Source organism: Marmota monax, unplaced genomic scaffold (genome assembly GCF_021218885.2).
Source record: "Marmota monax isolate L192 unplaced genomic scaffold, Marmota_monax_Labrador192_F-V1.1 WCK01_AAM20220418_F8-fsc00146, whole genome shotgun sequence".
Classification (NCBI taxonomy): Eukaryota; Metazoa; Chordata; class Mammalia; order Rodentia; family Sciuridae; genus Marmota; species Marmota monax.
The window spans coordinates 4,069,175-4,082,720 of NW_026694096.1; the positions used below are offsets into that span (position 1 = coordinate 4,069,175).

At 34.2% G+C, this 13,546-nt stretch overlaps 1 protein-coding gene across 8 annotated transcripts in view; it reads right to left on the reverse strand.

The window, feature by feature from the left end:
- Nav3 (neuron navigator 3) overlaps window positions 1-13,546 on the reverse strand; it is an 802,778-nt gene that overhangs the window by 341,980 nt on the left and 447,252 nt on the right. For 6 of the 8 annotated variants that reach the window (XM_046465095.2, XM_046465098.2, XM_046465097.2 and 3 more), the window contains exon 1: window positions 6,186-7,744. The exons of the other annotated variants lie outside the window; for them this stretch is intronic. In XM_046465095.2, the coding sequence (XP_046321051.1) occupies window positions 6,186-6,428 (243 nt within the window). In that variant the 5' untranslated portion in view covers window positions 6,429-7,744. Of the gene's footprint in view, window positions 1-6,185; window positions 7,745-13,546 lie in introns of those variants that run through there. 8 annotated transcript variants of the gene reach the window in all.

Genomic DNA, 13,546 nt, shown 5'->3' on the forward strand with positions numbered 1-13,546 from the left:
GGTATGTTTCCCAAAATCAGGAGCCATTTTTTTCATTGTCATGACTGGAGGATGCCATTGGTATACACAGTGGATGGAGATAAGGAAGTTCCTAAATACCTACAATGCTCAAAAGCATTCTTCTACCATCAACACAGAATTATCAGGTCTTAATGTTCCTGGAATTGAGGCTGAAAAGTTGTGGTCATTCACTGGAAAGGAAGGCATTGAAAATATAAGAGAAATCAGCCAAAATTGGGAAGGAGAAAAGAGTATATAACAAAAAGTTTACCTTTAAAAAAGCTTTATTAGAGTTGTTAGTCTCATATCATTTACTTTTTCTTTTTTTACAGATACAAAGAATAAAGTTCAGAGACAGTAAATGATTTTCTTTTCAGAATAAATCAAGAAGTTTAATTCAAATTTTGAGGTCCTAGTATAATGTTCTTTAAATTAAGGCATCCAGTATAAAAAGTTCAAAACTACTATGGATGATTGTTGGTGAAGTGATAATATAAACACAACATTACAGCAGTCTTTTCTAAAAAATTAATAACTTATGCATTGGTTTTATATTTTCATAAACAATATGTTGAATGCCTTTTTTATTAAGAGAAAGAAAATCGTTATGACACAGGAAAGAAAGAATCTACAAAAAAATATACTTGGCAAACTGACAGCAAATATGCACACAACCTTCACACTTGCCAAAGAACAAGATGCATGAGATTTTTTTAAAAAAATTAATAATATATAATTGACATAAAATTTTAAAATAACTTTGCAATTTGAAGCATGAGATGTAAATTGTTAAAGATTTTGAAAAACACAAACTAAAATAATAGACAACAGTATTAGATTGCCACGTTTCTACCAATTGTCACTCAACAGTAATAAATGTATAATAATGAAAAACTGAGTGAGCTTTCAGCCAGTAGAGAAAATGTGAAAATTCAAGCATCGTTACAACATTATTATATCATTGCTACTACAAAGGCAAAAAAAAAAAAATTCAGCAATAACAGTTAACAATTAAAACAGGAAAATCTGTAGTAGGAACTAAAACTAGAAAAAGAAGCAATCATGTTTCTTTAAATACAAAGAGCTAAATGTGCACGCACAGCAAAATAGTCAAGGAAAGCGGAATTGTCTAGGGAGCGACCTATGCAGCTGTAGGCCTGGCCAGTTCTGCAAATGTTACCATGAGAGCCAGCCAACAGGAGCGCTGACAGTCCTCAGCAATCAGGCAACCTCTCCAAAAGGAAACAGCTGGGAGCCAGGGCCAGAGATTGACTCTATTGACATCTGCTCCTATATTTCTATCATGGGGTTACTTTTATTTATTTCTGTTTCTCATACAATTCAGTAGAGTCCATGTGTCAACTTAATTGTCTTCTCCTGAAACTTCTAGGTACTGGGATATAACTGATGATTTATTAACAATTTGCTAGCAATGCCGATTTAATACTTAAAATAAATCCTACAACTCTATACAGAAACCAAACCAATCAATAACCTTCCATCTCTGCCTTTGATAATAGCAGAAGTCTTTGTTGAGGGAGTTTAGTTAATTGGTTAAGAGTAACATGTTCTATTACTACAAAGACTTATTTGAATCTCTACCACTCTATAGTATTGAGAGGCTGATAATTTAACTTTTCTAAATATCAGTTTCTTCATCTGTAAAATGGGGATAAAACTAATGGGCTATTCTAGAAGGCTACTATTAGAATTGAATGAAACACACCATGAAGTATTGAACCCAGTACCCAGCATGTAGCAAACCTATGAACACCAGTTAATATTAGACCCTCTCAGCAACAATTTCTACAAATATCATCACAAGTGTGATTTTGTCTTATTCTTACAAAAGTGCTCTCACTGTTATATACCTAATGAAGTCTGTTTCCATTGATAATCTGACCTAGACCTGCTACTTTTGGTAAATATTCTGCACCAGTTATAATGGTTTATTCACTGGACATTGTATGTAACCGTTTCCTCAAAAGAGTGCTTTTCCTCTCTATATTTGAGTCCTATCTGCCCATTACATTCTAACAATTACAGTGTTTTCTAAATGTTCCATGCATATAGAATTTCTCTCAGCCATAAAAACCTGCAAAATAATTGCCCTTATTAATAATACTATTAATGCAATGTATTTGCTTGTCATATTAGTATTTGTGCTTAAATATTTGACTTAACTAATGTTTTTAAGTATCTTCAAGCATTTAAAGTACTGGTTCTAGCCCTTTGTAAGCACACTTGTGAGAAATAATCTCTACCCTGATTGTCAATACAACTCAAAGAGTTGAGTAGGAGAACTGAACAAGCATCTATATTATCAGGGACAGGGGTGTTAATTATTTCAATAATCTTCTTAACATCTCCAAAACAGAATGTAAACTCACTTTCCTTTTAAACTCCACAGAGAATTTTTATACTTCTGTTTTTGAAGTTGATCTTAAAGAGTGAGAGAAATCTGGAGGATAGAGTAAACCTAGAAAATATTGGCATTATATCAGGAAGAGAGAGTATAAAGAAGTAGGGGATAAAAAGGTTTTGTAGGGACAAACCTGATTCAAATTCTGGATTTTAGTGCTAGATGTCATACTGTTTAATTTTATGAGTGCCTCCTGCCCTCTTTATGCCTCAGTGTACTTCTCTGCAAATATAGAAAATAATGCCTTCTTTGAAATATTATGAGAATAAAATGAGAAATTTACTATAAAATATAGGGTAAATATGTTGAAAAATATTGCTTTCTACAACAACAACAGAATACTTGAGTTTACACTAATTAAAAAAAGAAGGAAGAGCTGGATTAGCCCAAGTGAAAATTGAGACTAGATGTGAAAGAGCTACAGATCAAGCTGGGAATGAGAAAGCCAGCCCAGGAAGCAGTTCTCAGGAGTGGGTATACCGAAGGAACCTTTTAGAACACGAATGTCTAATGCTTGATTGTGTGTTTTCTGATCCATGAAGAAAAAAAAAAAAAACAGAACCTTTTTTCTTAAATTTAACATCCATATTCTTAAATTTCCAAGGCAAAATGACTCTGTTCCTCATTTGGGTGAGTGCCCAGGAGAAACGGAAAAACAAATGCATATGTGGAGAGAGATTACAAAATTTAAGATAAGAAATCAGAACAAGATATAACTAAAGGAAACATAAGCCTGTGACACATTATGGTAGATTTTTCCAATGTATGTGACATGGAGTTTAGAACTAGTGTTATTTACTAAAGTACAGTGGAACGAAGCAGTCTGAAGAACTTGGGGCATGCAGGAAGAAGACATCTGGGATAGAGTAGTTAGTTGGAGTTATGATGGAAGAGGAGGTGACAACAACTGGGAAACCGAAATGCATGAATGAAGACATCATAAGACATGAGAAATAGCTAGAGTTGTTATTTTTTTCCCCTTAAGGAGCATGGAGAATGTGTTAGATGCATGATGGAGAAGAGAGACAGGAGAAGAGCATATCAATTTGGAATAATGAAATAATTGACAGAAAAGTTAACCAGGACCAAAAGATGAGGGCATGCAGAAGGGGACATATCTAAGCTATGAATCAAAAGTAAAATCTTCAGGGGGCTTGGGATATACCTCAGTTGGTAGAGTGCTTGCCTTGCATGCATAAGGCCCTGGGTTCAATTCCCAGCACTGTCAAAAATCAAAACAAAAGTAAAATCTCCGTTTTTAGTAATATATGGTAGGTGAGGTGGCAATGTATATCATCAAAGACTAGTCTCCTAGCTTTGGAATTCACAATTGGATGACTGAAATGACTGCATTTGCCCTAGTGTAACACAAGGACAGGACAAGCAAGATCAAACCTATGTATGACAATGTCAGAAACGAGGTTTTATCTCTCAAATCTAGACTGTTGGGTGCAATAACTAGCTGAGTACTCCACATAAATATTTTCAAATGACAGTCATATACTGTGTGTACTATCCAGTGTCTTTTTTCTGTTAGAAATAAAAATTATAACTTTTTAGCCAGGCACATGGCTACCTACTATAAACACTGTATTTTCCAATCTCTACTATACCTGTAAGGCCATAGAACTCTATGTAGACCAATGAAATGTCAAAAGGTCCTAAATGAAATGGTGTGTTTCTTTTTGAATGGAGCTCAATTATCTACTCGAGACTGAGAGATAGAAGCCACAGTGGATAATGGTGCCTTAAACAGAGCCTGGTTGTCTGACAACTTCCTGAAGTCACCCTGTCAGCCAAGGACTATGTACCTCCAGATTTCCTTTACCAGAATAAGAAATAAACTCTTATCCATGCTATTATTGAGTTTTCTACTATTTGTAGCCAAGTCTAAAAATTTTGGTCATCAACTTCTTAATTTTTCAAAAGTCACCAAAAAAATCTCTAAATATACTTCTTTTCAGCATTTACAAATATTCTGAAACACTGACCAGGCATTCTTCACATTTTGTTCGAAGAAGTTTTTAATCTGATAAGTGGCATGGTGAAAACATTCCTATAAATATAAGTACAACTCTACTAGCCACAGAGTCTTATTGGAATATTGAATGTTTGATTAATATGTTTGCTAACCAAAGTGATCAACCAAAATTCTTTGAAAATACTACTCATAATGGTCAAGTCTTAATCTAAGGCTATTTAACAAAGTAGAAGTTTTACTAACCCTGAAGAGATGACAGCCATGGTCAGCAGAGAAAATGGATCTATCCTTTCCACTGAATCCAGACAATATATTATGTATACATTGGGACAGAGTTAGATAGAACTCGCCTTTAATTATTTGCAGAAGGTTCAAGTTTTAAGTACTTTGTTGCTGACTTACACTTCCCTAGGAGTACTCTGAATTACTCACATTGGACAGACAATTGCAAGCCTGTAATGAAATATTTTCTGTTAACTGATTTTCTTACTTTGAGGATGCTTTGTAAGAGATATCAAACTTCTCCTTTGGTAAAAGAAATGGTCCAAAGAAAAAAAACTTAATCTTTCTCATCATGGTTGTTTATTCATTTGTGGATTCATTCATTCTAATACTCAGCATCCAATCACTATTTAATTCTCATTCTCCATAAAACCTTGGGAGGGGGAAACTAGAGCACAGAATAAGATATGGGCCTTGACTTTTATATACATATTTCAGATCAGTGGGGATGGAAAGTAATTAACCATATAATCAAAATACATTCTACCAAATACTGAGGGTGTGTTTCCATAGACAGTCACAAGAAAGAAAAGTGAGGAGAGGAACAGCTAGCAAAGACTTTATGGAGAAAGCCACATCTGGGCTAAAGTTTAGAGATCTGAACAGGTGAAGATAGATGAAAAAAAGCATTTAGGAAGGAGTAGAGTTTTCACTTGCAGAATTGATTTCTCTATGTATTTTTTTTTCTCCTTAAATTATTCAACTTACAGTTGAATAAGTAAAATCACAACATTTCCTAAGACTCCAGAGGTGAGAATGGTGACTCTGGAAATGCTTCTTTAAAAGTAATGCTTATCAGGGTATAAGTGACCCCCCAATGAAGGTCATCAGCTGCAGGGCTATGCTGACACTCTGCATCTGGGGAAAACAACTGCAGTACAGCTTAGCAATAGCTATGAGCTAATGCTCACAAAATATAATAAATTAAATGACTGAAAAAAGATGTCAGTAATAAGTAAAACAGTAGGGTTTCAATTTACAAGTGAAAATCCAGACAAATGTGCAATATCGAGGAAACTAATATTTCATTTTCCTTCATATTACAATGAATTAAGCAGTCTAGGACACAAATATTCAAAGAGAAATTCTTTCAAATACAAATGGCATGTCTGCATGGATCTTTCCAAATCTTCTTTTACATATGATATGTATGAATATAGGTCCACTTTTTCTAACATTTGTGATTGGTCATATTTATTAGTGCAATATTACAGAGCAATATCTGGGACTATTGATATCAATAAGTAAGCAAGCACTTCATCAATATATAATATTAAGTGAATGCAGTATATGCATGTATGCAGAACTCTGTCCATAGCTTTTGCAACTACATGATAAAAATCCAATTTTTATCAAACATTCAGCTTTTCAGTTACTCTATTAACAGTCTTACCCTGGTTCCTCTACTACTTCCCATTTCACAACATGCTTTGTGGTCCACCTAAAAGGAAATGTGCATTTTTAGATATAAAAGTCTGTAGGTAACCTTCAGCTACTAACCTTGCTGTCTTCTTTCTCCTTGGATTTTCCTTGTAGGGACTTCTTCTCTCCAAATTCACAGGTTGATTTTAATGTGAGCTGACAAGAAAGCATTGAGCTCTCTGTTTCAGCAAGTTCCAAAGATCTTGAAGAATAGTGTTGTGACCCAGTAGTGCCAAGATTTGGTATCGGAAGAGCAGTGTGAACAGGCTTTGACCCAACAGCTGGCTGTCTCCGTTTGGAGGCAACCCCAAGTACAGGCATGGCTTCTATAAAAGTATCTTTTTTCTGCCAAAGAAAATGCTCCTAACCTCAGTCTGGTCGACTCCAACTTTAGTATTTCCAGAACAAATACTTTAAACAAAACTTGCAGTCATCCTGATTTTTTTTTCTTTTAACTAATAACATAACTTTCAGAAAGAGGCAAAACTTCCCTTCATCTTTAGTTAAGTATCTTTCTTTTTTGTTGGCTGGGATCTTCTCATTCTCTCTCTCCTTCCCTCCTACCCGCCTTCCTCATTCTGTTCAGTGACTCAGTGTCTATGTAATACTAAATACTCCTCTGGGGAGTAAACTTTTCTGCAAGGTAAATGCTAGAAAACTCCTTCTCTAAAATTACAGAGCTCCCAGATTTGCCGTTTCTTTTCACTACAACAGTCTGAGTCTGAGGTTTTTTTTTTTTTTTTTTTTTTTAAAAAAGGAGAAAAACAAAAGGAAAAACCCTTCAGTCCAAGCATCAAAGAAGCCAAAAGCCCACAATAGGGGAAGGACAGGCGTTCTTCCTGACTTCAGAAATAACCAGGCTGCATTCTCTTTTTAAAGAAAATCATATTTCCCCCAGCTTAAAAAAAAAAAATAGAATGGACATGTTAATGGCCAAAACAAACAGCTGTTGGAAGAACTTTTAGCCCGGAAATAATTTCAGCAATGAAGCTGTTTGTCTGATTTCCAGCTATTTTTCACTACTGACAGCCATGAGCCACGGTGTTCATTCTGTTTCATCCCATGAAATCAGGTTAGACTCACACAAGAGTGCTACTCACTAAAACAGCTAAATTGTTCAGCAGGCAAACCCTGCCCAGTTAACAGGGCACTAAATATATAGTAATTTCTACATTTAATAATGATGATACAAATTCCCTAGCTAATACTTCCATGTGATGTACTACACACATGGGTTGCACTAACAGCAGTTACTGGGCTGAGTAACTTGTGTACTATCACATATGACTATCGGAATACTCAAAATACAGGCACATTTATTTTATCCACTTTACAAAAAGAATAATTTTGATTCATATACATTGAGTACCATGACCAAAGTCATAAAGCTAGAAAGTGGATAAGACTGCACTATTTTAACTTTGAAAGTAGTTTCAAGTATCACTGTATTCAAGATGACTTTGTCCAAAACAAAATTCTAAACTTCCAAAAAGGGTACAAACTCAGTGGCAATGAATGACACTAATCTTGTCCATAAAAATATCTTATTATGATCATATTGTGTTCCATTTCTGCAAAAGCTCATCAGGAATAAATTTTTAAAAAGAAAACAGATAATAAACATGCACTATTGTGTTGAAAACTGTTGCATAGAATACAAAATCAGAACAGAGAAAAAAAATTTCCCTATAATTTTAATAAAAATCATATTTGGATGACAGTATTGAGATTTTAATAGAAATTTCTTATCCAATAAAAGAAATTTGTTTTCAGACTCCCATATTTCTGTTGAAAAAAATCTGTAAGATAGACACACTCATTTTAAAAAATTGACATTATATTACTATTGCAATAAATAGTAATAACGCAAGCAAAGTTTCTAGAAAAATAAGGGTATACTTAACAGAAATATATATTCACATAAATGTTGTCAATTATCAGAATCATGACCATTACTGTACAAAATGTCTCTCTATGGTAAATAAATGATTTTCTTGGGTCTACTATTTCTATCTTGCCTGTAGACATTACAATACAGAATAAAGAGATTCAGCATCGGTGGTGGCAGGGAAATGAAATGATATCTTTGAAAAAGTAAGTTACTTTGTAATTCACAAAGCATTCAACACATAATAACTTACAGTGACTGAGATAGTTCAGAACTAGAAATCATCATGTTCCTAAAATGGGGTTTAAGTTATACAATGAGCTATGTATCCTGTAATCCTCACATTGCAAACAAAACGGCATAGTTGAAATAAGACAGCTTGTGGGAGAAAGAGATCCTAGGAAAACCATTCAAAACACCTGCAACTTTGGGAGCAGACCATCAGAAAAAATAACATTGGTACCTTGCAAGATAATTTGGACCACCCAAGGATGCAGCTCAGCCTAGAATTATTTTTTAAAAAACAATGGAGTGCAAATTCTGGCAACACTTTAGTTAGAAATGGTGGGGGAAATGCAGTTGGAAGGCAAATTGAGCCAATAGATTTGCCATTGAATTAGGGACAGTCAACCTGCAAATATACAAAAACCTTGCAAAGCTAAAGATTTGCCCCATGACCAGCAAGCTCCAGATATAAGCCCTTTTGTTTTGTTTTGTTTTGATTAATTTCCTAAAACTGAGCCCAAAGTGTCCCTATTGACTATATGACACTCAAGCTCAGGTATATTTTCCCACACAAGACTGTATTACACTTGACTATGTTGCCTCCCTTTGCATAGAATAAATCACCCCAAGTATAGGCATGATTTCACATGGCTTCACATGAAGCCACACAACCTGTACTTTATACATACATAACTGACCTATGTACCAAGTTTGAATAAGCTAAGTGGTATTTTACAAACCTATGCTGTAGCAGAAAACACTGTAATTTCTGGGGGCTCACAATCAATATTTGTCATTTCATTTTCAGATGCCTTTTGCATATCATCTAATTGCATTTCACTATGACTGAAATATACAACTGGAAATAGTAGCCACTGTCAACTAATTCTATCCAATAACATGACCTATCAAGAACAACAAAAATAAGTCAACTTATTATAAAACTTTGTGTATAAGGAGCTTTCATTTCATTTCATACTAAAAGAACATCACTATTTTGATGACTCAGATTAAAATTCACTGAGAAGTTAAATAATTAGCTTTAGGTCACAATTACCATGTACTGTGAATTTAAAAATGAGTTTTCTCAAGTTGAGATCAACATACCACCACCTGGAGCACTTGCTAAAAATATAGATTACTGGGTTCATCACAAACCTATACAGGAAGAATTGCAAAGGAGAGGGAGAGCTCTGAGAATCATGTTTAAACAGATTAATTCTCATATATACTAGAATTTAAGAGCTACAATTTATAGGATATGTACTTTGATAATTCAGGGAATAGGTTCTAAATTTGGACTGCCTGTAATCAAATACCTGCTTCCTTACTGAATAGTGACATGAATTTAGAAGTTGCTGTGCTTCAGTTTCATTATCCATGAAATGAGAAAAAAAAAATAGTTGTACTTTCTATACAGGAATGCTGTGAGAATTAAAGGAAATAAATGTATAAAGTCAGTAGAATCATCTGCATACCATAAGTGCTCAATAAATGTTTGCTATTAATGTCACAGGAAATAACTAAAGTCTTAAGAATTAAAGAGATAAGGTCAAGAGGTATAATATGACCAGGATCATAAGCATGAAAAGGACTGAATTGGGGTGGAAAATCCAGAAAATTAAAATGAAATAAATTTATAGTCATGTTATATGTTAGTATCAGTGATTTTTAAAATAAACAACTCAATCTCATAAAATGACAATTTTCAAACCAGTTTTTAATGAAAAGGAATAAAGTAAAAGAATAAGAGAGAGTAAGAGAAAAAAATGAACAACTTTCAAACAAGCATGATTGCTAAAAGACAAAGTATGGTTAGTTAATCAATTCTGAAGTTTGCTAAAATCAGAGGAGAGTCAATTCCTACTTTTAATGGCTTGAAGTGAAATTTACACAAGGTAAGATCCAGTAGTTCTAATGAAGTAATTCCATGTGACCAGCCACACCATCAAGACACAGACCATTTCCTTCATCATTGAAAGTCCTCTCATGGCTCACTGCAGTCAAGATTCACTCCCAACTCAGATAATGACCAAAGTGCTGCTTTCTCATGCTAGTTTTGCCTTTCGTGGAATTTCACAACCATTTGATCAAATTTTATCTGTTTATTTTTGAGATTTATCTATGCAGCTATGGATAGCAGTACTATTTCCTGTGGATGAGACACACTCCATCCTACTGATATGGTACAATTGGTTTGTATTCATCAGATGCAAGATAATGATCTGCTTCCAGTTTGAGAATATTATGATTACCTCCCTATAAAATATTTGCATATGCCTTGTGCTGCTATTTTTTTCTATTTTCATTAATAGCTAACTAGAAGAGAATTTATGGGATACTTGATAAGTATAAATTTAATTATATAAGAAACTGCCAAATTTTTTCCTAAAACACATCACTCTGAACTCTCACTAGCAACATAAGATGGTCCCAGTCCACAAACTCACCAGTGCTTCATATTTTCAGTTTCAATTTTAGCCAACATAGTGGTATATCATGGTGTATCACTTACAGTTTTAATTTGCATTTTACAAATAACTTATTGGTGCTGAATAGCTTTTAACAAGTTTATTTGCCATGCACATTGTTGGTGAAATATCTGTTCAAAAATTTTGCTCACTTTTTGTCTGTCTTATTACTGAAGGTTAACAATTCTTCATCTTAGATACAGGTCCTATCTTATACATGTTTGTAAGGTATTTTTTCCTAATCAGCATCCTGTCTTTTGTTAGAAGAAGATCCTCCACATCATATTTCTCAATCTTATTAGCAGAAACCATAACTGTCCCTTTATGCTAAACTACTTCTATAAGGATTTGTGAGTAGCAAGGGTTAGATTTGTTTACTGTCCATTTCAATAAAGGTGATGCTGGTCTCCAGAAAAAGTGATGAGCCAGATCTGCTTGCAATTAATAATAAGCTTAAAGTCCCTTTCTTGCATCTGTACCTGTCGTATTTCAGGCATCACCTGGTCCTTGTCACACTGTCCTGTACAAATTAGGGCTTGGAGAACTAGCACAGGAAAATTTTGGCTTTCTAGCTACTGCTATTGCTATGAATAAGAGACTGCATTATTTCTAAAATATTAAGTATTTTCTACTCTCCCTTTCTTACCCGTATGTTTACCACTTGCTTTTATACCAGATATTGCCAATCCTATTAATTTTTTAAGTCTTTTAAGTCTTTTTTCCTCCTCTCTATGCTTCACTTTGGGACTTTTTTTTTTTGGTAGTTGTAGTTGAACACAATAACTTTACTTTTAATTGATTTATCTTTATGTGGTGCTGATAATCGAACCCAGGGTGTCACATGTGCTGGACAAGCATTCTACCACTGAGCTACAGCCCCAGCCCCTCAATTAACTTTTGCTATGTTTTCATGTTCACTAATCTTTATTTCTATGATATTTAATCTGTTGTAATCTATCCAGTTTCACTTCAGATATGGTATTTTTCATCTCCAGAAGTTCCATTTGAGTGTCTTTCATATCTATAATTTCTCTCATCATCATATTTATATTTTATTCTACCTTCATGGATGTATGGAACATGTTGATAATAACTGTTTTCATGTCTTTAAATTTAATCACCAAGGTCATTTTAAGTATGTTTCTATTAATGGAACTTTTTCTCCTGAATTGTATTATACTATATTTTTATATACATACCTGGTAACATTTTAGTGGATGTAAGCATTTTGGGTTTATATACTGTTTATATTGGATTCCAAGAATTCTTTGATTTTGTAATGAAATGCAGTTAAGCTTCTGTTGAATTTATTTACAAACTATATTAAAGAAGGTATAGACTTTGTCCAAGGCTAATTTAACAACTCTGGTAAAGAAATAAATTATCGTGCTTTAACAAACATCTAACATATTAAAAAATCTCCCCACTCTTGCTGCAAGGAATTTGAAGGATTCCCATCCTTTTGTGAGCTCTAGTAATTATCATCCTCCTTTCCAATGGTTCCCTCCTCAGCCTTTGCTTGTCTTCTCTTAGCTTGTATAGGAAAAATCCTTTGTCAAAGATGGAAGTGAACACTTCTGCACTCTCCAGCTTTCACACTCTTTCCCTCTATTCTGTTTCTTTCTTTCTCTTTCTCTCTCCCCCACCCAACCCTAACCTTCATTTCCTTCTCTTCCAATACTCTGAAAACATTTAGGCCTCTAGGCTTTCCTGATTTTTGGTTTCTATTTCTACACCTCAGTACCAGATGTGGTGATGCATACCTGTAAGCCCAGTGATTCAGAAGGCTAAGGCCGGATCACAAATTCTGGACAAGTCTCAACAACTTAGTGAGACCCTCTGCACTTGAGTGAGGCTTTGTTTCACAATAAAAAGGAGGTGGGGGCTGGTGTTGTAGCTCAGTGATAAAGTAGCCCTGGTTTCAATTTCCAGTGCCAAAATCTTTTCTAAAACTATTAAAAATAAAATAAAATGTAGTACAACTTCTTGACTATTTGACATCTCCATTCCTATTCTGCAATCTGGATATTGCCTTCAGGAAGCAAGATGGCAAAATAGTAGGCCTTCTCTGTGACTACTTTTCTTTCAGGGGACATAGACTTGTGATTTCTGTTGCCCAAAGTCTGAAAATGTTGTTTAATACTTGTATCTAGCTTAAAGTTGTTTAAGGTGGAAGCTATAAGCATAATTCCTATGCGTTTATAATGGCTACGTGCATATAAGAGTCAGATGTGTAACTGTTCTTTTTCAATCCATTTTGTAAACACACCAGGTGTTGCAAGTTTCATATTAAATCTCAAGACACTTCAACTCTTTATCATCCTTCATCTAGCTAAAAACTTTCCTAAAACCCTAGAGAATAAATAATTTGTGTCAAAAGATTGCAAAATGTTTGGTAGATTGGATTACATTGTCTTCAGATTCGATGAGAAAATTTAAGCAACAAAAATAACACAAAATGAAGTGAACATGGAATTAAGACTATTCTCCAGACCAGACTTCAAACAATTAAAACTCTAAGGTCTGTTTTAGAGGTTTTTCTCACCAAAATCCCCACTGGCATCATTTTTTTCCAAATATTTGGGAAAAATTAGATGTATCAAGAACTATTAGACTTATATTTAAAGGAACAATAAACCAAGATACACCTTTTTGTGGCACTGAAGCAGGAGTAGGAAGTTATAATAACTGGCTAAAATATAGTAAATGATGAGTACAAAAGATACAATAATAAACCAGTTCAGGGATTTTTGGAAACGTATACAATGTCCACTAAAATGAGGGCCCTTTGAGGAGAGGTGAAAATGCATATATGTTTTCTATGGCCTACGTTTGTGATCTTATAGGCTTCCTTA